Source organism: Oreochromis niloticus, linkage group LG16, assembly GCF_001858045.2.
Source record: "Oreochromis niloticus isolate F11D_XX linkage group LG16, O_niloticus_UMD_NMBU, whole genome shotgun sequence".
Lineage (NCBI taxonomy): Eukaryota > Metazoa > Chordata > Actinopteri > Cichliformes > Cichlidae > Oreochromis > Oreochromis niloticus.
In genome coordinates this window covers 6,831,324-6,852,508 of record NC_031987.2, presented here as the reverse complement: position 1 = coordinate 6,852,508, position 21,185 = coordinate 6,831,324, and the positions used below count along the sequence as shown (strand labels likewise).

General features: G+C 38.7%; 1 protein-coding gene and 4 long non-coding RNA genes across 9 annotated transcripts; 4 read left to right on the top strand and 1 right to left on the bottom strand.

Moving 5' to 3' along the window:
* Positions 1 to 1,469: 1,469 nt before the first annotated feature.
* LOC109197351 (uncharacterized) lies at positions 1,470 to 3,068 on the top strand. 2 transcript variants are annotated; one of them, XR_002058464.2, is made up of 3 exons: positions 1,470 to 1,892; positions 1,990 to 2,192; positions 2,587 to 3,068. It is a non-coding gene; the product is annotated as an uncharacterized LOC109197351 (long non-coding RNA). The 2 variants fall into 2 exon arrangements; XR_002058463.2 differs by having other exon boundaries at positions 1,990 to 2,493.
* A 3,439-nt stretch (positions 3,069 to 6,507) lies between these two features.
* On the top strand, positions 6,508 to 9,689 carry LOC109197386 (uncharacterized). The gene is made up of 3 exons (XR_002058510.2): positions 6,508 to 7,180; positions 8,176 to 8,282; positions 8,965 to 9,689. It is a non-coding gene; the product is annotated as an uncharacterized LOC109197386 (long non-coding RNA).
* A 2,412-nt stretch (positions 9,690 to 12,101) lies between these two features.
* On the bottom strand, positions 12,102 to 12,589 carry LOC112844135 (uncharacterized). The gene is made up of 2 exons (XR_003216747.1): positions 12,433 to 12,589; positions 12,102 to 12,248 (listed from the first exon to the last, which is right to left on the bottom strand). It is a non-coding gene; the product is annotated as an uncharacterized LOC112844135 (long non-coding RNA).
* LOC109197383 (disco-interacting protein 2 homolog C-like) lies at positions 12,264 to 16,216 on the top strand. Of its 3 annotated transcripts, XM_025903771.1 has the most exons (5): positions 12,264 to 12,524; positions 12,617 to 12,738; positions 12,919 to 13,064; positions 14,033 to 14,159; positions 16,171 to 16,216. In XM_025903771.1, the coding sequence occupies exons 1-5, from the start codon at positions 12,329 to 12,331 to the stop codon at positions 16,183 to 16,185; spliced, it is 606 nt and encodes a 201-aa protein (XP_025759556.1). In that variant the 5' UTR covers positions 12,264 to 12,328; the 3' UTR covers positions 16,186 to 16,216. The 3 variants fall into 3 exon arrangements, with proteins under 3 accessions (XP_025759556.1, XP_025759555.1, XP_025759557.1); XM_025903770.1 differs by lacking the exon at positions 16,171 to 16,216 and having other exon boundaries at positions 14,033 to 14,649; XM_025903772.1 differs by lacking the exon at positions 16,171 to 16,216 and having other exon boundaries at positions 12,919 to 13,016; positions 14,033 to 14,648.
* A 798-nt stretch (positions 16,217 to 17,014) lies between these two features.
* LOC109197500 (uncharacterized) lies at positions 17,015 to 20,184 on the top strand. Of its 2 annotated transcripts, none has more exons than XR_002058555.2 (3): positions 17,015 to 17,507; positions 18,254 to 18,411; positions 19,447 to 20,184. It is a non-coding gene; the product is annotated as an uncharacterized LOC109197500 (long non-coding RNA). The 2 variants fall into 2 exon arrangements; XR_002058554.2 differs by having other exon boundaries at positions 19,444 to 20,184.
* The last annotated feature ends 1,001 nt before the right edge of the window (positions 20,185 to 21,185 follow it).

The window sequence follows — 21,185 nt, the reverse complement described above, 5'->3', positions numbered from 1 at the left end:
TAACGTTGAAAGAGCAGTTACAGTTCTTAAAGTTACAGAAAGAACACACAGTCGCATGACTACTATTTCTTTTCTCGTTTTCAGGCTTGTTTTCAGCCTCTTTCAGGCTCTGAAACACAATGATTTGTTGTTCCACACCACAGTCAGCTGTGTTGGAACTCTGCATGCAGCACAGACAGGAGGAAAAAAGTCGACCTACAAATGAGAAAAATCGACTTATGCGACTTGGTCTCTTGGATAGTTTGGCTGCTTCCTCTATGAGAGTTACAAAAATTACGTTGTCGATGAGTGGGAGATTTAATTTCATCATTAGCAGCACTGTTTCTGCACTTTGCCACTTTTTACAAAGGGCGTTGCAAATCATCTTTAAGGGCCTGTGAGACTCTTTTAAGAGATTTACATGAACTTCATCCTCCATTTCAGCCAAGATTTTGCTGGTAAGCCTCTTGGAGATGGCTTTAACTTCTTGCAAACTGATGACTTCACCTGATTTTCTAACCAATCGCCTAACCAGGAATTGCATACCCATTTCCAAATATAATCTGTTTCTTTCTCTATTTTCTTTCTCTTCTATTGGAGTTCCAGTTTCTTTGGTTTCTGTTGTTTTCTGATTTTGTATTGAAATGTTTTTCCTGTCAATACAAGCGTTACAAGTATGATTATGACTTTTTTCTTCTGTATTTGTCACATTTCCGGGCATTACATTTTCTTTAGGCTCTGAAATAAAAGCTGAATCACTCCTACCTGTGTTTGCTGCTATTGTTTTTGAATATGCACTTCTTTGCTCTCTCTTCGTTAGTTTGGCTGCCTCTTCTATCAAAGTTACAACAATTATGTTGTCAATTAGTGGGAGATTTAATTTCATCATTAGCAGCACTATTTCTGCACTTTGCCATTTTTTACAAAGGCCGTTGAAAATCATCTCTGGGAGCCTGTCAGACTCTATTAAGAGATTTACATGAAGTTGATCCTCCATTTCAGCCCAGATTTTGCTGGTAAGCCTCTTGCAGATGGCTTTAACTTCTTCCAAACTGATGACTCCACCTGATTTTCTAACCAATCGCTTAACCAGGACTGCCATACACTTTTCCAACCTAAATCTGTCATTTCTGCTGCTTTCTTTCTTGTCTATTGGAATTCCTGGATCACTCCTGCCTGTGTTGGTTTCTGTTGTTTTTGAATATGCGTTTCTTTGATTTCTTATCATTAGTTTGGCTGCCTCTTCTATAAAGGTTACCACAATTGTGTTGTCAATAAGTGGAAGATTTAATTTCATTATTAGCAGCACTGTTTCTGCACTTTTCCACTTTTCACACAGGGCTTTGAAAATCATGTTGTAGAGCTTGTTGAAGTCCACTATGAGAATCTCATCAAATTGATCCTCGACTTCAGCCCAGAACAAATCCGCATATTTCCCTCGATGAAGGAAAGATGACGAGCAATGAAGCGATCGACTCGAACAGGCAAGTTTTCATGTTTGAAAAGTCCGTGTTTTATGTTTTTGAACTCAGCTTCAACAGTGGCTGAACTTGCTGTGATGCTGGTGCTTTGGAAGAGAGGGACCATTATTCCTGTCCAGAGTGGCAAGTAACTTGCCAGTCTTATTATATGAGGAATAATCTCAGGGAGAAAGTGAATATTATCTCTATCCCCGTTTGCTGCAGCAAGTGACCTGCTCTCCTCACATATTTCTGTTACCCAGTGTCGCAGGTCTGTCTGGATCTCATCCACTGAATCCACTCTCTCACTTTCCTCCGTCTGTTCATCTGGAATGATGATGGAGTCTTGAGCAATTTGGGCTTTCAGGTATTTCTTGCACCTTTCTGAGGGAAGAGGGGCTCCAGAACTGTCATCACCTTCTGCCTCACTGAGGGCCACAACAGTGATAGCACGTAGGAGCTGTTTTGCATGGTCCAAACATTGAGACTGAAGAAGTTTTCCTAATGACCTGACAAAGAAATCTTTAACACGATGTGTTTTCTTCTTCAGGCAGTCCCACTGGCATATCATCTTGATGCAGTGCGCAACATCAACCCTGATAAAACATGGGGGGAGTTTGGCAGACTGGGTTCCAAGAAGGACATGAAAGCATTCATTAAGGTAGGACTTCAGATCAGGATGAGGAGTGAAAGCCTTGACCAGAGCTCCCAGAATTGCCAGAGAAAAGTCACTCACAGCTTCCTTTGGCACAGGTGCACCTGCACGAATCCATTCTGTCAACCAGTTTGCGATGGCATTAACATCGTGTTTCTCTGACAGCATTTGCACCACTGGGACACTGGGGCAATTGTTTTGTTTCAGAATACCTTGATAAAGGAAGATATGCCCAGATTTGCCATTTGGTCTCAGCAGTTTTTTCACAACTGAACCGGTTGCATCAAAACACACAGTTGGGGGAGATTTTTTTGACAATGTCTTATAAACATGCATCTGTGTTTGACTCCAGTAGTGACAGAAAAACCTGTCCAGTCCAATATCTCGGATGCTACCACTGTGAGGAACGCTATATTTTAACAATTGCAGAGATGCAATGGGGTCCTTATCTCCTAATTCCAAGTCTTTTCTCTCTTGTTTGGCTTTTCGCAGAGTGGCCAAATTTGGAAGGTGGCTTGGCTCAGGATCTCCAACATCCATCAGATCTGCTGCCTTCGCTGACCTCCATACAGCCGGTTCCATTCTGCCCTCACACAGCTCTTTAGAGATCTGTTCACGCAGGTTTCCAGACATGAACCGCTTGGAGTGGCCAGTGTGCAGGGAGAGATCTGTATTTCTCATGAAACACTGAAGCACCATTGGACTATTAATTGCTGGCTGTCTGTCACATGACATTTCTAACTGGCCATGACACTCCTTACAGTCGCCTCTGATGTCCAGATAATTATTGTTGACAGTTGGATGGACCTTTGCTCTTCGGAACACAAGTGTACATGTATTTTTGATCTTCTTCCATATAAGATCGTTGATGATATGAGTCCAAGTGCCAGGTTTCAAAATTGTGTATTCCCTTTTTTGGGCAGGAGAAAACTTGTCATTGTATTCAACTGTTTCAGGAATAAATTTAACCCAGTCCTCAAAGGGACTTCTAGTTCAAAAGCTTGACAGTTTTCTTGTCCAGGAGAAATGCAATGTGAATCTAACTCTCCTTCACTATTACTTTCCTGATCACTGATTTCCAAAGCTGACCAGATGTTGTGTCTATTTAGCTTCACAAAAGTGTACAGGGCCTTTGCTGACATCTTGTCTTCTAGCTGCTGACTCAGCTCTTTCCAGACTGATGCAGCTGGAGTGGCTATTTTGCCATTTTGGACTATGGCCTCTTTTGAATTGCAAAGAATTGCAAAAATGGAAACCTTGTCTACAGATGGCTTTCGAGGCATCTAAATAAAAAAAACACACAATGATTATGATGGAGCAAAATGTGATTTCTGACCTATATATTCAGCCAGGAGCAACCCCTCCCCCAAGTTCTCCACCAATCTACACTTACATATTTTGTTGAATTATTGTTTTTAAGATGGAGCTTTTGTCAGTTTATTAAATTGAGTCTGAGTGTTTAACCCATTAACATGTACTGTACAGCACTTTAATCCAGTGTGATACATGTTTTTAAAGTGCTTTAGAAACTTTTTTCTTGGACAGTTTTGAAAATGTTTAACACCCCCCCCCCCCCCCCCCCCAAAAAAACCCCTTTGATCCAGACAGTTAGCTATATCATGTATTAACTCAGTAACTAAAACCTCAGTATTTTAAATGTAAGCTTACCTTGTTCAGAAACCAGATGTAACACGCTGTTCTAAGAATCCTTCAGACACAGTAAAGCCAAATAATAGTTTTTTCTGCCAGAAAATGTGTATTTGATGCAAAAGACTGCTAGCTTGTTTGTCTCTCAAAAAGTGTTCATGGGAGTGTAAAATGTTCAAATGTAGTTTTCAATAAAGTTTTTTTAATCCACCTTAAGAAAAATACTCAAGCATTTGCATCGTAGTTTTATGAACAAAAAGTGATTGAAGTAAAGAAATTGAAGTTAAATACACTCATTACAAATTTAGCTGATTAAATACAACAAGAGGTTTTTTTTAACAGAACTTTATTGAACAAGACATTTTTCAGCAGTAACACCATAACAGAATATCTCATCATAGCAGCACAAACGCTAATTTCACCTGCACAAATCAGCACAAACGTAGCACTAAAAAAGTAGACCATTTTGGCCTGTTTTGGAGCAGTCTGGGGGGATGGTGACCTTTGAATGACCTATAAAATAATGTTTAATATCTCAAAAACCGTAGCAGCACAAACGCTAATTTTAACTGCACGAATCTGCACAAACGTAGCACTAACCGCTCCGCCTTTACGTTTCAAGTGGGTGGGGGTCAGCTTCACTCTGCTTTTATAGGTGATCCTCACTTGTGTGCACGTGCATGTAGGTGAACGCTCACGGCATGACGTGAGGAACTGAGCTCACAGCTCAGTTCCTTTCTGCTTTGATCTTGCAGCACGTGACCTCCACTCGAGTCCTTAAATAGGGGTGAAACAGCGGGCTTTATACTTGAATCTTGCATTTTGCATTTTAGTTGTCGTACGTTAAATGTACAGACCGCGATCTTCCCTTTCTGAAAGCTCAGAGAAAACGGATTTCCAAAGTAATTGTAGCGAAACTAAGTCATTGCCAAGGACAGAGTTCTTAAGTATACCCCCTCTCTCTATATCACTAAACAATTTTCAAAGCTATCTTTAACTAAGACAGAGCAAAGAGACGCATATTGAAAAACAATGACCAATCAAACAGGTAGGAGTGGTCCGGGAATCCCAATAGACAAGGAAGAAAACAGAGAAATATACAGAGTTAGGTTGGAAAACTGTATGGAAAACCAAGTTAGGCGAGTGGTAAAAAAATCAGGCGAAGTCATCAGTGAGGAAAAAGTCGAAGCCATTTACAAGAGGCTTACCAATAAAATCTGGGCTGAAGTCGAGGATCAATTTGATGAGATTCTCATAGTGGACTTCAACAAGCTCTACAACATGATTTTCAAAGCCCTGTGTGAAAAGTGGAAAAGTGCAGAAACAGTGCTGCTAATAATGAAATTAAATCTTCCACTTATTGACAACACAATTGTGGTAACCTTTATAGAAGAGGCAGCCAAACTAATGATAAGAAATCAAAGAAACGCATATTCAAAAACAACAGAAACCAACACAGGCAGGAGTGATCCAGGAATTCCAATAGACAAGAAAGAAAGCAGCAGAAATGACAGATTTAGGTTGGAAAAGTGTATGGCAGTCCTGGTTAAGCGATTGGTTAGAAAATCAGGTGGAGTCATCAGTTTGGAAGAAGTTAAAGCCATCTGCAAGAGGCTTACCAGCAAAATCTGGGCTGAAATGGAGGATCAACTTCATGTAAATCTCTTAATAGAGTCTGACAGGCTCCCAGAGATGATTTTCAACGGCCTTTGTAAAAAATGGCAAAGTGCAGAAATAGTGCTGCTAATGATGAAATTAAATCTCCCACTAATTGACAACATAATTGTTGTAACTTTGATAGAAGAGGCAGCCAAACTAACGAAGAGAGAGCAAAGAAGTGCATATTCAAAAACAATAGCAGCAAACACAGGTAGGAGTGATTCAGCTTTTATTTCAGAGCCTAAAGAAAATGTAATGCCCGGAAATGTGACAAATACAGAAGAAAAAAGTCATAATCATACTTGTAACGCTTGTATTGACAGGAAAAACATTTCAATACAAAATCAGAAAACAACAGAAACCAAAGAAACTGGAACTCCAATAGAAGAGAAAGAAAATAGAGAAAGAAACAGATTATATTTGGAAATGGGTATGCAATTCCTGGTTAGGCGATTGGTTAGAAAATCAGGTGAAGTCATCAGTTTGCAAGAAGTTAAAGCCATCTCCAAGAGGCTTACCAGCAAAATCTTGGCTGAAATGGAGGATGAAGTTCATGTAAATCTCTTAAAAGAGTCTCACAGGCCCTTAAAGATGATTTGCAACGCCCTTTGTAAAAAGTGGCAAAGTGCAGAAACAGTGCTGCTAATGATGAAATTAAATCTCCCACTCATCGACAACGTAATTTTGTAACTCTCATAGAGGAAGCAGCCAAACTATCCAAGAGACCAAGTCGCATAAGTCGATTTTTCTCATTTGTAGGTCGACTTTTTTCCTCCTGTCTGTGCTGCATGCAGAGTTCCAACACAGCTGACTGCGGTGTGGAACAACAAATCATTGTGTTTCAGAGCCTGAAAGAGGCTGAAAACAAGCCTGAAAACGAGAAAAGAAATAGTAGTCATGCGACTGTGTGTTCTTTCTGTAACTTTAAGAACTGTAACTGCTCTTTCAACGTTAATGTCAAATTGAGCATCCCGAAACAATTCAGTTTAGTGTAATGCAGAGAAAGACAGCTGCTGCTTTAAAGGCAGTACTGATGACTAAATTGTCATCTTGATTTTTTTTCAAATACACTCTTAGAAAGGATGTGTTAAAAATGACACAAAAAATGTGTTGTTACACTATTAACACATTTTGTGTGAATTTTAACATAACATGTGTAAGAAAATGTGTAAACATTGAAAAAATGTGTAAAAAGCTTAACACACTTGATGTGTTGCACAGTTTAACACATTTTGTGTGTTATTTTCGGAATCTAACAACAGGACCTAAAATTAGCAGCGCAGTAATTTGATGCTAGCCCTTTGTTTAGTGAAATAAATTGTAGATGAACAATGTATTAAAACTATATTAACTGAATAAATAAAATGTTTAGTTATTGTTTGTTTTACATAATCATTTCCTCATTACTTTCAACAAATAACACATTTTATAATGTAATGTGGACCAAGGTGTGTATGGTGTACTAAAATTCTGAAAGAGGATTAATTTTTTATTTCTCAATGTGTATGGCATACCAATTAATGGCCATGGCTATACTATAAGCATGAGTATCCACACAGAACAGGCTTAATTTTGACCGTAACATGTGAACTAGGGCAATACAATTGAAGTAAAAGTAGAAAATGAAATGAGTAAGAACACACATGCTGAAAATTGAAACAAATTCCGCCCAGCAACATGACATACCAGCGGCGGGAAGGGGGCGCTATCTTTTCGCGCCACTGAGACAAAGGAGACAAAGATGGAGGTTATGTCTCCTAGTATGTTGTCAGACCTTACAGTAAGTATAATTTACCAGTTTATCTTAATGTACTGAAAATATGTCGGGTTTCTGGAAGAATGTGAAACTTTGAATTTATACAAAATATAGGAGTTATATAGGAGTTTTGAGTTTAAGTTAATTACTGCTTAACTATACCTAGCTAACCTTAATGTAACAGTCTTGCTAACATATCCTACTCTTAATTTTAGTATTAGTTCTTGGCTTTAGTACCATACTTCATTAGAGTAAATGTGTTTTGGTAGTATTTTTATGTATTACTTTATTCATGTATTTATCTATTTACTTTATTTATGTATTAGAGTATTCAGAAATTGCTCTTAGAACCAGTGTTGTAGTTGAGCTAGCGGCTCCGACAGGCATTCTGGTGTCTATGAGCAACGCCAGAGTCAGAACCTAACCGTAGCAGTGTTGTGTAAAATGGCAATATTGTTGTTAGCTCTGAATATAGCAAATGTAGTCATCACCGAGACCATTCGTTTGCTAGCACATAATGGGAATAAAGACTGAGTAACTTTAACATGAAATATACCTCATATTGACAGAGATAATTATTTTTTAAGCAGTTAAAGCAGTTTTTGCATCTAGTATGATTAACTAAAGTATGTGCGCATTCTTTTTAAGGCTTAGTGCTGGAAACATGCTCTGATATAGTTTCTGTTTTATGCAGAACTTCTGAGGAAGTAATAGTCAGTGTTATTTAAAAAAAACAACAGCAACTTGACCATGCAAATCTTACTTATTCAGCCATGTGTTTCTTTTTTCAGCACGCATATGACAACTTAGAATCTGTCAAAGTCCTTGTAACCACTTTTATAGATGAGAAGTAAATTTTTTAAAGTAAATTTAGCATTTTAATAATGTAAATTCCACTACATACTGTAAATTGCACTTGTTTCCACTTACTGTGTATCTCATTATTTATTAGAGCTTTTTTTTCTCAGTTAAAATTGCTCAGCTGTTACCCATATACCTCTCTCCAACTATCATGTCAGGCATGGAGGAAACATACACCAGTCGCAGAGCCTGCATTAGCAAGGACTCCCCCACTGCCGCTGAAATATTCAGAGAGTACCCACGGTTTTTGGACATGCCAAGTCTGGTAAGTTGCTTGGTTTCCTGGTAATGGTTTATGTACTCCTTCTTCACTCAGTTGTGTTTTGCATACAAAGTATGTAACAGGAGTGGGTACATTTGGAGCTATGTTTATGAGCTCCTAGTGAATATTTTGAAAGTTTTATAATTTCAGAGTTGGATCATTATTCACTGGGCTTTTATTACAATGAGCATCACTTTTCACATGATCCAAAATCTTACTCGTACCACCAAATGACTATAATAGTAGGGACATCAAATGACAATGTAGAAGTACTGCTCATGGAAGTGAAAAACCTACAAAAAAATCACCTAAATCTGTATGAAACTCTGCTTTCAGCAGCACTATTTTCAACACAAAAAGCTCTACAGGACAAACCGCAGACAGACAAAATAAGAAATTGGCTGCTAGAACATCAGCTAAAAAGTCCTAATTTTTTTCTAAGGGTCTGATGGGACCCAAATCATAGCTAAAATTAAGGAATAATAGACTTGTATTCAGATACCACTCCAAGTAAATTGTTATGTTTCAATGTGTAGGTAAGCTTGATGTGGAAGTGGGTAACAGAAATGTGATACTGTAAAGTTTGATTTTAGCCATACAGCTACCAAATGGGCAGAATGTACTTTTGATTTCATGTATTTAATGCTTTATTTTAAACTTAAACACTGTTTTTTCTCTCCACAAGGTGGACTTGGAGTTTGGCAAGCTTACAGGAGGAAAGACGGATCTCTTTTTACGAAAATGGGAAGCCAGTATCATTCCGAAGCTCAAATCAGTAGCTGCCCTGGAAACAAGAGTGATCTAAAGAGTGCAACCAGGCAGTACATCACTGTTGCTAAGAATGACAGAGTAACCATTTCTCTGAATGAAGCCCAGACGTGTGTTGTGGATAAGCTTTTCAAACTGTATTGGGTATGTAACTTGTCCTATCCAGCACCGCTTGTCTTCACCTTCTTTGAGTTTGTCTATGACCTGCCGCTGTCCACCCAAAGGAAAACCAAAGTACTGGAGCTGATTGCACAGATTAAAGCATGCAAGTAAAATGTTTACCTGTCCAAAATGTAGAGAGTCTCTGTTCACAAAGGTGAGAAACCTCATTTGGCATCTTTGTCAAATACACTGCTTATCAGGACTCTGACCTGCCTATGCAGTGGAAAGGTCAGACAATATGAACTGATTGGGTGAAATTTTTGATTTTCGGCCTTTATATATAGTGACAAGCTTTGATGCTAATAAGCTGTATTTAAACCCAAGGTACAAAATTGTATAACCTGGATGCTATATTCGCCAAAATGTATGTTTTTCTGTTTGCATGCAACTGCGCATTTGTTGAATGTTGACAATTTGTTGAAGATGACAATTGTTGCCTTTAAAAAAATTTAATTCATGTATTGTCTGGACATGATTATATCAGAACATGTATATATATATATATATGTATGATATTATGCCCTTTTTTAAATTTTTTTGACATTTTAATGATCTAGAGAGATCGAAAGTTAGTCAGATATGAATTTTGTTTGATTTTGTCAAGTAAAAATTGTGACATAGCTTTGGCTAAAATTGAATTTTAAACATTTTAATTGAAAATACTCTGACAGCTGTTGTTTATTCAGTTTGTAATGATTTATAATATGCTAAATAAAAAATGGAATTCAATAAATGTATAATATATACCCATCTTTTTTCTCCTTTTTTTCAAAAATTGAAATGTACACATTTTAACACATCTTTGTGTCAAAATAACACATCCTTGTGTTTACATTTTTTAACACAGAAGATGTGTTAAAGGAGCAGACACATTAATTGTGTTAAAACTGACACATCATGTGTTGTCCCTGAGCTGATGCAGCACATGTGTTAAAATTTAACACATCATGTGTCAATTTTAACACATCCCTTCTAAGACTATAGTCTTAATATTTACTGAATACAAAAATGGATTTCTATACATTTTACATCAGATGAAAACTTTGGTTGCAAGATTCAGATAAATATTTATTAAAAGCTAGACATTTTAAATGAGAATAAGAAAGAAAAGTATTTCTTTGTGCCCCCCTTTCCATGTTAATGCCCTACCTGGCCCTCTGGCAAAACTTTGTTAGACCCGCCCCTGCACAGCTACCAGCCGTCAGCTATACGTAAAAAAAGGATCCTGGTGTTATTTGTCTCTCAGAAACAGTTCATAACTTCCCTTCAACTCATTCATGTCACCTAAAAGGTAAACCTGTTTCTCCATCACCTGTTCAGCTCTGGTGATTCAGTAAGAACATCTCCTGGTTTCATCTTCATGTTTCCCTCTCACCACATATCCAAACCGATATCATGACCAGCAGCTTTACAGCTGTGGCTCCAGCAAACATCAGCTGATACTAGAAATTAACATTAAATAAATTCTACCGACAGCTGATCAAGCTTAAAGGTGCTGCTGTTGTTTAGCGCGACATCCGCTGGTTTCCTCTTTCTGGCGCAGAGAGAAAAGCCAATCAGCTGATCATTGATCAGTTTCATGATTGAATTAGCAACTTTCTAGCTGAAGTAGTAATGAAATCGCGTTCCTTTTCACCTCAACTTTAAAGTTCGACCTCCTCGGCTGTAACTGGTCAAGCCCAGAGCAGTCTGGCCTCAGAGTTAACATCAGAGGTATATTTTATTTTAAAACTATTTCATTCGACTTTAATTAGACTGAGAAATATTCTTCACCGTGTCTCTTCGTATTATCGTTACCATCACCCCCAACGGCCGAGGCAGATGGCCGTCCCTTCTGAGCCTGGTTCTGCCGGAGGTTTCTGCCTGTTACAGGTAGTTTTTCCTCCCCACTGTCGCCAAGTGCTTGCTCATAAGGGATTATTCATTAATTGGGGTTTTCTTGCTGCTACTGTAGGGTCTCTATCTTACAGTATAAAGCAACTTGAGGAGACGGTTGTGATTTGATGCTATATTAAACATCTTAAATTCAACTGAATCTTAAAATGTAATATAGCATCACATCACCATCAAATCAAGAACTGAAAAATAAAACAAAATGAAAATAAAAACCTAAATTAAAAGCAGTTTGTGATTTGTCTTGTGCTTTCAAAATATATTGTTAAATATGAAAAGCTGCATTTCTATGCTCTGGTCATTAGTACTGGTATTTTAATGTAAGCAAACACAGGGAGCATACACCGATGTGGAAGTACTACAGATGAAGATGCAAAGAAACCATGAAATAATTAATGAAATAGTGAAGTTTATGAATAAAATAAACAACTGTAGCACCGTCTCAGTCTCGTCGAATCGCCCCTCTGCCTCTTCCATTCTAGCATCAACTCTTCTTAACCCTCGTCTAATGTGTGCATATTGTTTGTTGTTGTCTTTCCTAAAGTCACAAAGCTCTTTCAGGATGTTCAGGAGGCTGGGCTCGTCTGTATCCGTGCCCTCTGTGGCTAACCTTAGCTCGGGAGAGTAGCTCCTATCCACGTGGCTTTTCTCTGTCTCCTCTTCTGTCTGAGTTGTGCCTCTCAAACTTCTTGTGACTACCCCCGTTTCCATATTTAAAAGCAATCTCACCTATTATCAGAAAGATTACCGTATCTTATTATAAGAGAAATTTCTCCCACTTCCTGGTGTTTGGAGTCTCTACAGTAAGCAAATGTGGTAAAGGGTGTGGGTGATTCTGGGATTGATGCAGGAGGGCGACAGAAATAAAAGTAAAATATTAAATTTTTGCTGTTATTGACTTTGCTTTACAATATCAAACACTGAGCCAGATGCACAATAGTCATGTACATCACACGTAAACACATTAATGTAAAAAACACAGAGGTTAGGCCATCAAAGTGTGTGTAAAAGAAGTGTTTATGTCTGTCTTGCAGTTTCTGTTCCTGTCCGAGGTTTGCAGTGGAGAGCTCAGACCACACAGGACCCCGTCCTCTCCAAACCCTGCTCAGCTCTCTGGTACCAGCACACCCACGCACAACTGGGCACCTTAAAAAATTGTAGAAAAATTCAAGCAAGTAGAAAACGGAATAATAATTATCCATAACTGTGGATGAACTGGCCGTTAGATGAACTGCAGTCTTTGTCCTTTGAGTGTGGCAGGTGGCTTCTTGATGGCTCACACCGTTCCCCTCTCTCACCTCCTGCAGGGGGCAGTGTCCAGCTCTCTCACCTGTCTGCAGACGGCGGAGGGAGTGGCAGCTCTGCTGATGGAGAGAGGCGGTCTGGAGGAAGGAGATAATGTCGCTCTGGTGTACCCGCCAGGTGAGAGACAATGCAGATGTTAAATGTACTTTTCAGGTGACAGCACCTGGACACTGCAAGCATCGTTCACACCTGTGTGTCTCCTTCTGCAGGTATAGACCTGATCGCAGCCCTTTACGGCTGCCTGTACGCCGGCTGCGTTCCCATCACAGTGCGACCGCCTCACCCTCAGAACATCTCCACCACCCTGCCCACTGTTAAGATGATTGTCGAGGTCAGACTCTTAATTTGTCTGTTAAACCGATGCGGTTTCTCCTTCAGTCAGACCTCCAGGGCTCAAGCTCTCGCTCCCAGCTAATTCCAGACTCGTACGGCTCTGGCTGACTTCTGATTTCCTCTGGGGAAAAAAGGGAGCTTAATTTCTTCTTCTGTCTTTCTCTTTCTAATTGTGCAGGTGAGTCACTCGGCGTGTGTGATGACCACCGCCGTCATCTGTAAGCTGCTGCGCTCCAAAGAGGCCATGGCCACGGTGGACATCAGTCCTGGACACCGGTACAGCGTTTCATTCATATCCGCACAGGGAAATCACGCTCGCATTAGGTACTTTAATTTAACATAAATGCAGGTCGTGCACAGCCGCCTCACAATGCAGTCTGAGTAGTTCTGGTTGCAGATATAAACCTAAAGAATGCACATTAAATGAAATCCTCTGCTGTGATGAAACCTGCCTTTACAGCTCCATCACTCTGTGATTTATCAGAAAATAAAAACTTGCTGTAGCTGCAAGTCTGTGGAGCTCCCCACCACTGCTTTAGAGACTCGAAGCACCAGAAAGTGGGAATAATTTCTCCTATAATAAGGATTTTTAGGTCCCTGATAACAAAAATGAGCAGATTTTATCCAGTTTGGTAACTTTTACATAACTAGAGAGGAAAATATAGCCACATTATTATAATTACTATGGTTATTTTTGGAAAAGAGGTTGATAAGTTTTGATAAATTTGGAGGTTTGCAGCAGAGACAGAATCACATATTCTGCTTATTTTAATGATATTTTAATGACTTTAGAAACCAGAAGCCTGATTGTTTGTTTTTTACATTGAGACAATGTTTACACAGAAGGACTATATATGGTCTTTTTTACTTTCAGGGATTTAGGATCTCTGAAGAAAAACTATCAATTTTTATTACTTAGAGATTTTTCAACATCTAACAAGGACAGTCGAGGACAAAGTTAAACGGTCCTGATTTTTGCGTAACTTTAAGAATTTGAATGTGAAGAGAAGAAAAGATCCATGAACGTAATGATTCAAAGGGTTCAAATATCTTTGAATTTATGTGCTTCAATATATTTTTCGGACTGAGGAAAACAGAGAAAAGGTTAAGTATTCTGAAGAGCGTAAGATTATGAAAAAACTAGAGATATGAAATATCCAGATTTTAGAGGCCCAAAGAGGTGAAGAGCAAAGCAGCAAACAGAGAAAGCTTTGTAAAGTAAACAGTTTTAGCTTCATCCTTTTTTAATCCTTTAATCTTGACCTGCTGTCACCAACCTGCGCTCTGTGCAGGCTGTCTGTGTGCAGAAACAACATCACATCAGAGGGTCTGCTGTTGTTGGCTCGGGCTGTGAAATCCAGCTCGACTCTGACTCACATCTACATCTGGGGAAACCACCTGGAGGAGCCCGTATGCCAGGTACACCCCTCAGATGTCTGTTTCATCTTCTCCTCTAACATCCCATCACCCCTCTAACAGATCCACGCCATAAAAGTGCACATGAGTATTATACACAACAACATCAGCATCAGCACCCTGCAGACACACAGGTTAGATGTGACTATAACGGCTTCATCAGATTTGGACTCTCAGAGAATAAAAACCGTTCAGAAGTCGCCTGAGAATGATCAAGATTTTAGGATTTCTACACAGTTGAACAAATTCCTTGATATTCATCAGTGTGTTTAATTGTTCACAGCATTTAGAGACTGTTCATATTTAATTCTGTATAGTTTATGTTGCTTTTAAATTAATCCCTAAAACTTTTTTCTGATTTTCAATTTTTTTTGACATCAGGGTTTTTAACTGTAAGTAAAAAGCAAATGAGATTTTATTTTTAAATTTGATTGGGTTTTGTTGTTTTGTTGTTTTTTTCTTTTTGTTTGTGAATTTATAAGTTCTCTGGGACGACACAATTTTTAAAATTGTATTATAATATAAAACAAAGAAAAGGGGACATCAAAAAAGTTTTTTTATTGGTCAAAATGAAAGAAAACTTAATTTCATCTCTGAGTTTCCCTGTAACAGCAAGAATGATGCTCAAAGACGACCTCGTACTTCCAAATTGATTTTATTCCACCTGTAATCTGAGGTTAGTACAGATCATCTCCAAACAGACTCCTGGTTTCTGGAGTTTTGTTACGACAGTCTGAAGCACCTCCGCCCTTCCTGGGACCTCCAGGGTTTACTGGGGCAGTTGGCAGCTGAATGTGAAACAGGTCAGGGAAGAGTTGCTCCCCCAAGTGAATCAGTTTAAGTATTTATTGGTATTATTTATGAGTGTGATGGCTGCACTTACAGCCACACAGTGGTAATACCCATCATGTTAGTGTAGTGGCTTATAAGTAACATTGCATTCACACTTGTCTTTCTTTAAATATAGGAATTAATTTACAGGACAATAAATAACTGGTTTTGGTTTAGAATTAATTCACATATCCATAACACTGCATTCTAAAATAAGTGCGCACATTTTAGTTTACACTGTTATGTATGATTAATCTTTTGTTTTCTGAGTTACCTTAGTTGCAGCTGTTCCAGTCTCTTGATTAAGGAGCCAAGAGGTGGAAAAGGGGCGGAGCGAGCTTTAAAGGAAAACTGCAAATTGGTTCATGCCATAACTCGGGACCATGGGGGGGAATTGGAGTTCATTATGTTTGGTTTAGTTAGGTTTTGTGTGTTTTACCCCCTTCTCCTGTTTTTGTGGGCTGATCAGCCACTATTTAAGTTTCCCCTTTGTCTCGTTAAGTTAGGTCAGTTTGTTTGAGTTATCAGTAGTGTTGTCAACTTTGAGTAGAGTTCTGTTATTTTGACCTCTTTTAAGGGCCCAAGACTTTGATTCTTTTTGCATAATTTAACCACTTATGTTTTTTGGGTTAAATAAAAAATAATTTTTTTGGACTTTAACCTGTGCCTAAGTTTCCTTCACTGCTCGGTCCATCCAACACGTTCTCACTCCCAACTCGTCAAATGTGTGACGCATGGTCAGGCTCCCTCTGCTTCACTTATCGACGCGCAGGGTACCCCCCTCGCGTCGAGAATTGACGTGCAGGGTCCTCTCATTGAATACTATGCTGCTCCCTAATCGTTGTTTATCGACGAAAAGAGATTTCCGCGCAAGAGCCTGTTGTTCATATATTTATATATTTCCGAAATCACATTGTAGTGACGTATACTGAACACAATATATTATATAATGTAAACAACTACCTGAGAAACAGCAGATACAGCAGATAAATTAATTATAGGCTATTACTTTTGCATTTATGGAGGGAGAGTTGTATGCTGGGTAATGGCACAGCTAGCGACTTTATTCACCCGCTTCGGCTGTTATCAGTCCATACAATGGGCGTTATTAGCACAAATCAGTCCCATAGATATGGGCCATCCACCTGCTAGATTGTTCAGAAGGTTGTTCTCATCCATCCAGATGGAGGATCACTAACAGGAGCGTGGGAAGACTCCAGAATCCACTCTGGCTGGAATCCGGTGGATACAGCTGTGTTACAGGTAAGACCATTTAAACGGACGGCATTTATAGAATGACTATTAAAATTCAGCGAGTGTCAATAATGTTAATGTGCTTATTTAGTAATACACCGAGTGCTAATATAACAGCTTTAAGATGCATTTGTAGATATTATTACGTGTTTAACCGTCTTTATGGTGCTAGCTTAAAGTTACGGTGTAAACGTTAGCTTATATTGTAGTAAAGCTGTTACTGTTTAAACGATGTTAGCACAGAAATATTAGCTTCTGTCATGACTGATGAAGTTACTAGTTAATAAAGTTTCCAGTAAAGTGATTAATCGCAGCCACAGATTGACAGTAAATATTCCGATTAGCTTCAATGCATCTATAATGAATATGTGCAAGTTTCAGTGCTTCGTTTAAACTGTATGATACTTATACTGACCCAGGGTCAGTGTAAAATACAATCCTAGCTGTGTGAACAAAGCCTGGCTCCTTTAATCCTGCATGACAAACCTCAGGATGCAGGTTATTATTACTCTTTCCTGCTGGCACACCTGTCACACCTGAGAGTCAGCTAGAAACTTACAGTGACGTGGACATCATGCAAAGACTGCCAGACTCTGTAATACTGTAAATGATCAGTGCCTCAGGTTAACACTAAACTTTAAACAGTCCCTCTGTGTCTCTGTGTGTGCTGAACATTTAGGATTGAGTCAGGCTGCATTGACTGTGGGACTTTAATGTGTTAAAAGCAGGTTGAAGACGGCTCAGAAACATTTGACGATTAAAATTTACATTTATTTATTAATTAATTAATTTATGGCTGCTGGTGATTTGTAAAGCCTCTACTCAGCTGTATTTTTGTTACTAATTTATGTTTGTTGTTGTTTAACAAAGATTTCAGAAGAGCAAAGATGAGGACTCCTACTTCATCCTTAATAGTTTAACTGGATTGGAAATCAAAAAAATCCTGATTCTTCTTCCACAGAAGTTTCATTTGTCAGTGTGGGACTGCTGAGTCACCTGAAGAAGTCATTTCATTCTCCACGATGTTGATTTACAGAAATGTTTCACAGGAACTGATTCCTCCCAAAGGGTGAACTAGTGTGTTTCCATAGATTATCTCTGTATGAATGTACTTCTTAAATGAAGGCAAGTGTTTGTCCTGTTTTGTTCCTCAGGTACAGTACGTGATATTAAGGGCAGGCGGTCATCACTGGGGGAAGACAAGAAGCAGACGTACTTCCAAGAGGGAGCTGCAGTGAGGACACAGCCTGGTCACTGAGGTCAGAGGTCAGAATCTGAAACAGCTCAGGTTTATATTCTAGGGGTTATAAAAAAATTCAAATGTATTTATAGAGAAACCTTTAAATAATATTTCAAATAATAGTCATAATTATGATTATTATTAGAAATATCAAACATCTAAGTGGATTTTCTGTTACACGTATTGTCTTAGCCCTGCGATAACTAGCAGCCTGTCTTTGTCCTGTATCAGCTGGGATAGGCTTCATCCTCCCGCAACCCTGAATTGGATACATGAATTGTATTGAATTGTATCCCAATTATGTAATCTGATCTTTTACAAACTCAAGGTATCCAATCAAAATGTAAGTAATAATGATAAAAATGAGAAAGCAGAAATGTGACATGAATGTAAATGTGTTAGCTGACATAGAGGACAGCTACATGTAGTCTGAAAAACCTTTGTTGTCAAGTTTGTAGGTCCATCAGCACGAGACATTCTTACATAGAAGAGTCTGTTAAAGTCTCTAACTCAGTGAAGCATTATTGGTCCAGTCTGTTTGGATAAATATAGTAAGCTGATGTTTGTCCATTTATTGACACATTTTCTTAAGCGCTTATCCAGTTCAGGATCACAGTGGAGCTGCAGCTGGATATGTTCAGTAAAGAAACCTTACAAAAGTTAACATAAACCTGCATCTCTGTACGTTGTTGTCCACAGGATGAGAAAATCAAACTGGAAGACTGTGGAACATGTTAATAAATGTTTGTGTTTATGCCTGTGTCTTTCACAGGAGGCGCTGAAAGGTTTCCCTAATAGTTCCTGGTGAATCAAAGCAGGACCATAAAGGTTGCTGGACTGCATGATGGCCTTACCCCTGAGCAGTCATCCTGTTAAAGGACCAACCAGTTAGAAGCTGTTTTCAAAGTAGCTGAGCAGATTTCATCTCAAGTAAGCGATTAACTGTTTGTTCATTTGTTCTGCCACTTAAAGAGCATTTAAGGACGTCTTTTGAGTGTCCAGTTGAATTAATTCTACTGGCTCTCATGGTCATTTGTGATTATGGACATATTTTTCATGTATATCAACCATTTAGTAAATTCTATCTTACAGTCTGAGAAATCACAGTGTTGATATTCAGCACGAAGAGAAAAGCTCACTTGTTTGAATTTATTTACAATCATAGTTTTTATACATTCTGACTGTAAACAGCTTTTACAGCTTTGATATTGTTTGACACTCGATATCAGGTGATGGTATCTAATATAAAGGTTTCTATGTCCCAATGAGCCATTTGCACTGACCAGTGTCACTTTAACTGTAACACATTCATTATTTAGATCCAACGTTTCTAAGAGAAATAACTGAATGTAAAAAATGGCAGCCCTCAGGCCAGGTTCAATTGATAGAGATATATGCATGCATTATGAAATTTATGTATCCCAGATCATTTTTATTCATCTAGTCATGGCAGACCCACCCCTTCCTCCCAAGTTAACTGCAACCCAAAAGAACTAGTGGGGGTATTTACACACTCACAACCAGTGTGGGGTAGAAAGAGCCACCAAAAACCTGTCAGCCTGCACAGCTACAGATGTGCTAAAAGCTATAAGAGTTAGAAGCTCTGTTTATGGAGAAACCTTCTAAGCCTAACAGAGGACAGGTACTCCTGCCCAATTAACCCCACATACAGCCCAGCCATAAAGTGAACCAAGTCATTTGGTTAAAGACAGCATGGGACCAAATGCATGTAACCAGCCTGCACCAACCTGACATTTCTTCCTCCTGAATTAAATGAATGAATGCATGAAAGTTAAATGACTATCAACCTAAAGCCACTAGTTCCCACACTGGAGTTCCCTGTGTTAACTGTACTGAGCTTGTATCAACAGTTGTAACAGGCTAAGCTACGTGAGACACTGCATTGAACGATTGTTTCTATCTTAATGGTTTCAGCTCATATGTTCTGCTTTTTCCTTTCAGTAGATCAAAGCAGCTCGTGCTCTGTCTGCTTCCATTCTGATGGCAAGAAGAAGAAAAAGAATGCTTCAGCGAAGTGGCGTTCATGGTCTCAGTGGACAGTCATGGTCACACACTGCATGTGGTTTTAAAAGCAACATGTCTGTTCACCACAACAATGGAGATGTGTAATATCAGTGCAGCTACGGTTTGTTCTTGAACATCAGTTCTGTTGTCTACTTTGACCACTTAGACCAAAAAAGTGTTGTTTTCAGATTCTTTCTTATAAATCTGTAAATCACCTGCTCATTTTTTATTACAATTAGTTTCACATAAATGTTAGTGTTTCCTTTATGGTCTTTTAATGCTTACACTAGACTGTACACGTCTACATTAGAGACATTTCTGTTACCTATTTATGAGAGTGGGCTGCTTGACTACAATTTGGAAATGGATGCAAAATCGTGCTATTGTTTGTTTTTAATATGATTCAATTCAATTCAATAAAACTTTATTGATCCTGAAGGTTGACCCCGAGGGAAATTTGGGTTAAGGCCAACACAGGACGTGTCTGACTAAGCAAAGATTAATCTGATCCCATTTCTACCTGTCTCTACTGTTTCAACTGTAACTGTCAGGATATATATTTATTCCAGCTCTCATAGGGCAAAGGAATGACTCAGACTTGTCAAATGTTCTTTGATTTGATACACAATTTGAAGTTCACAATTTTCTTACAAATAAAACTATAATGACAAACATGAACAGCTGTGCTTATTTCTGAGACATGATTTTTTTGAATGTGTTCACATTTAGACAGTGTGCATTTGTATGCTGAAACTGTAATGGTGAACCTGAGGTGATGGTCAACAGAAGGCAAACATATATAAATAGAAAACAATACTGAAGTAATGTCTTTACCCTCTGCAGCGTGTGGACGCTGTGCACACAATCACCTTATTCACTGTAGTAAACATGCACCGCTAGCTCACGTGACTGACTGTCTCCATGGTTACATCGTATATTATTAGCTATGTAAACAGCTTCCAAAGATACCGCCATAGCTCTCTGCAGCTGTAACACTTTCATGCTTTACAAATCATTTCACGTTTTTGATAGTTATGAAGACAGAATATGTTTTTAAAGTCATGCTAGGCTGTTGCTATGGTGGTTGCGCGTCCGATTCCTGTTGTTAGCTGTCCGCCGTAGGAAGGCTGCGTTCCGTTTAGAAGTGGCGACAGTCTGCCGTAACTCGAACTCAAACCCGCTTTGTTCTGTAATTAAAGGGCTTTTACAGCCGTTCATGACACACACGCACACACATAAAGCTCTTTGCCTCACCATGAGAATGCAACTTAACTAAAACCTTTAAAGTATCTGAGATAGGATAGAAAAATGAAGCAACCACAGATTTAATGGTGAAGACTCTGGTTCTGTAGTTCACGTTTTACAGTCCTGAATGACTCACTGCACATCCATATAATTTATTGAAGAGGAGTTTAAAATGCACTTTAAATTTACACTGTTGCTGTTTAATTTTTTACATTGTTACTGTGTTATGTCATGATAAGGTTCACCTGCTGGGGGTTTGATGGATCAGCTGGACAATACAGTCAAAGACAGACTTCATTCATCATATGCAAGAATCCTAGTTGGATTTTTGTTTTCACTCATATTTTAGAACCAAATATTGAAAACAATTCTGACAGACTGGATACCTGGTCAGGGTGTACATTACCTTTCACTCAAGCATCCCAGGACAGAGC

Coding starts and splice junctions, on each gene's coding strand:
- LOC109197383 (XM_025903770.1), top strand. CDS start 12,329: ATGAACTGCAGTCTTTGTCCTTTGAGTGTGGCAGGTGGCTTCTTGATG. Junction 12,525..12,616: donor CGCTCTGGTGTACCCGCCAG/GTGAGAGACAAT, acceptor CTCCTTCTGCAG/GTATAGACCTGATCGCAGCC. Junction 13,065..14,032: donor GGAAATCACGCTCGCATTAG/GTACTTTAATTT, acceptor CGCTCTGTGCAG/GCTGTCTGTGTGCAGAAACA.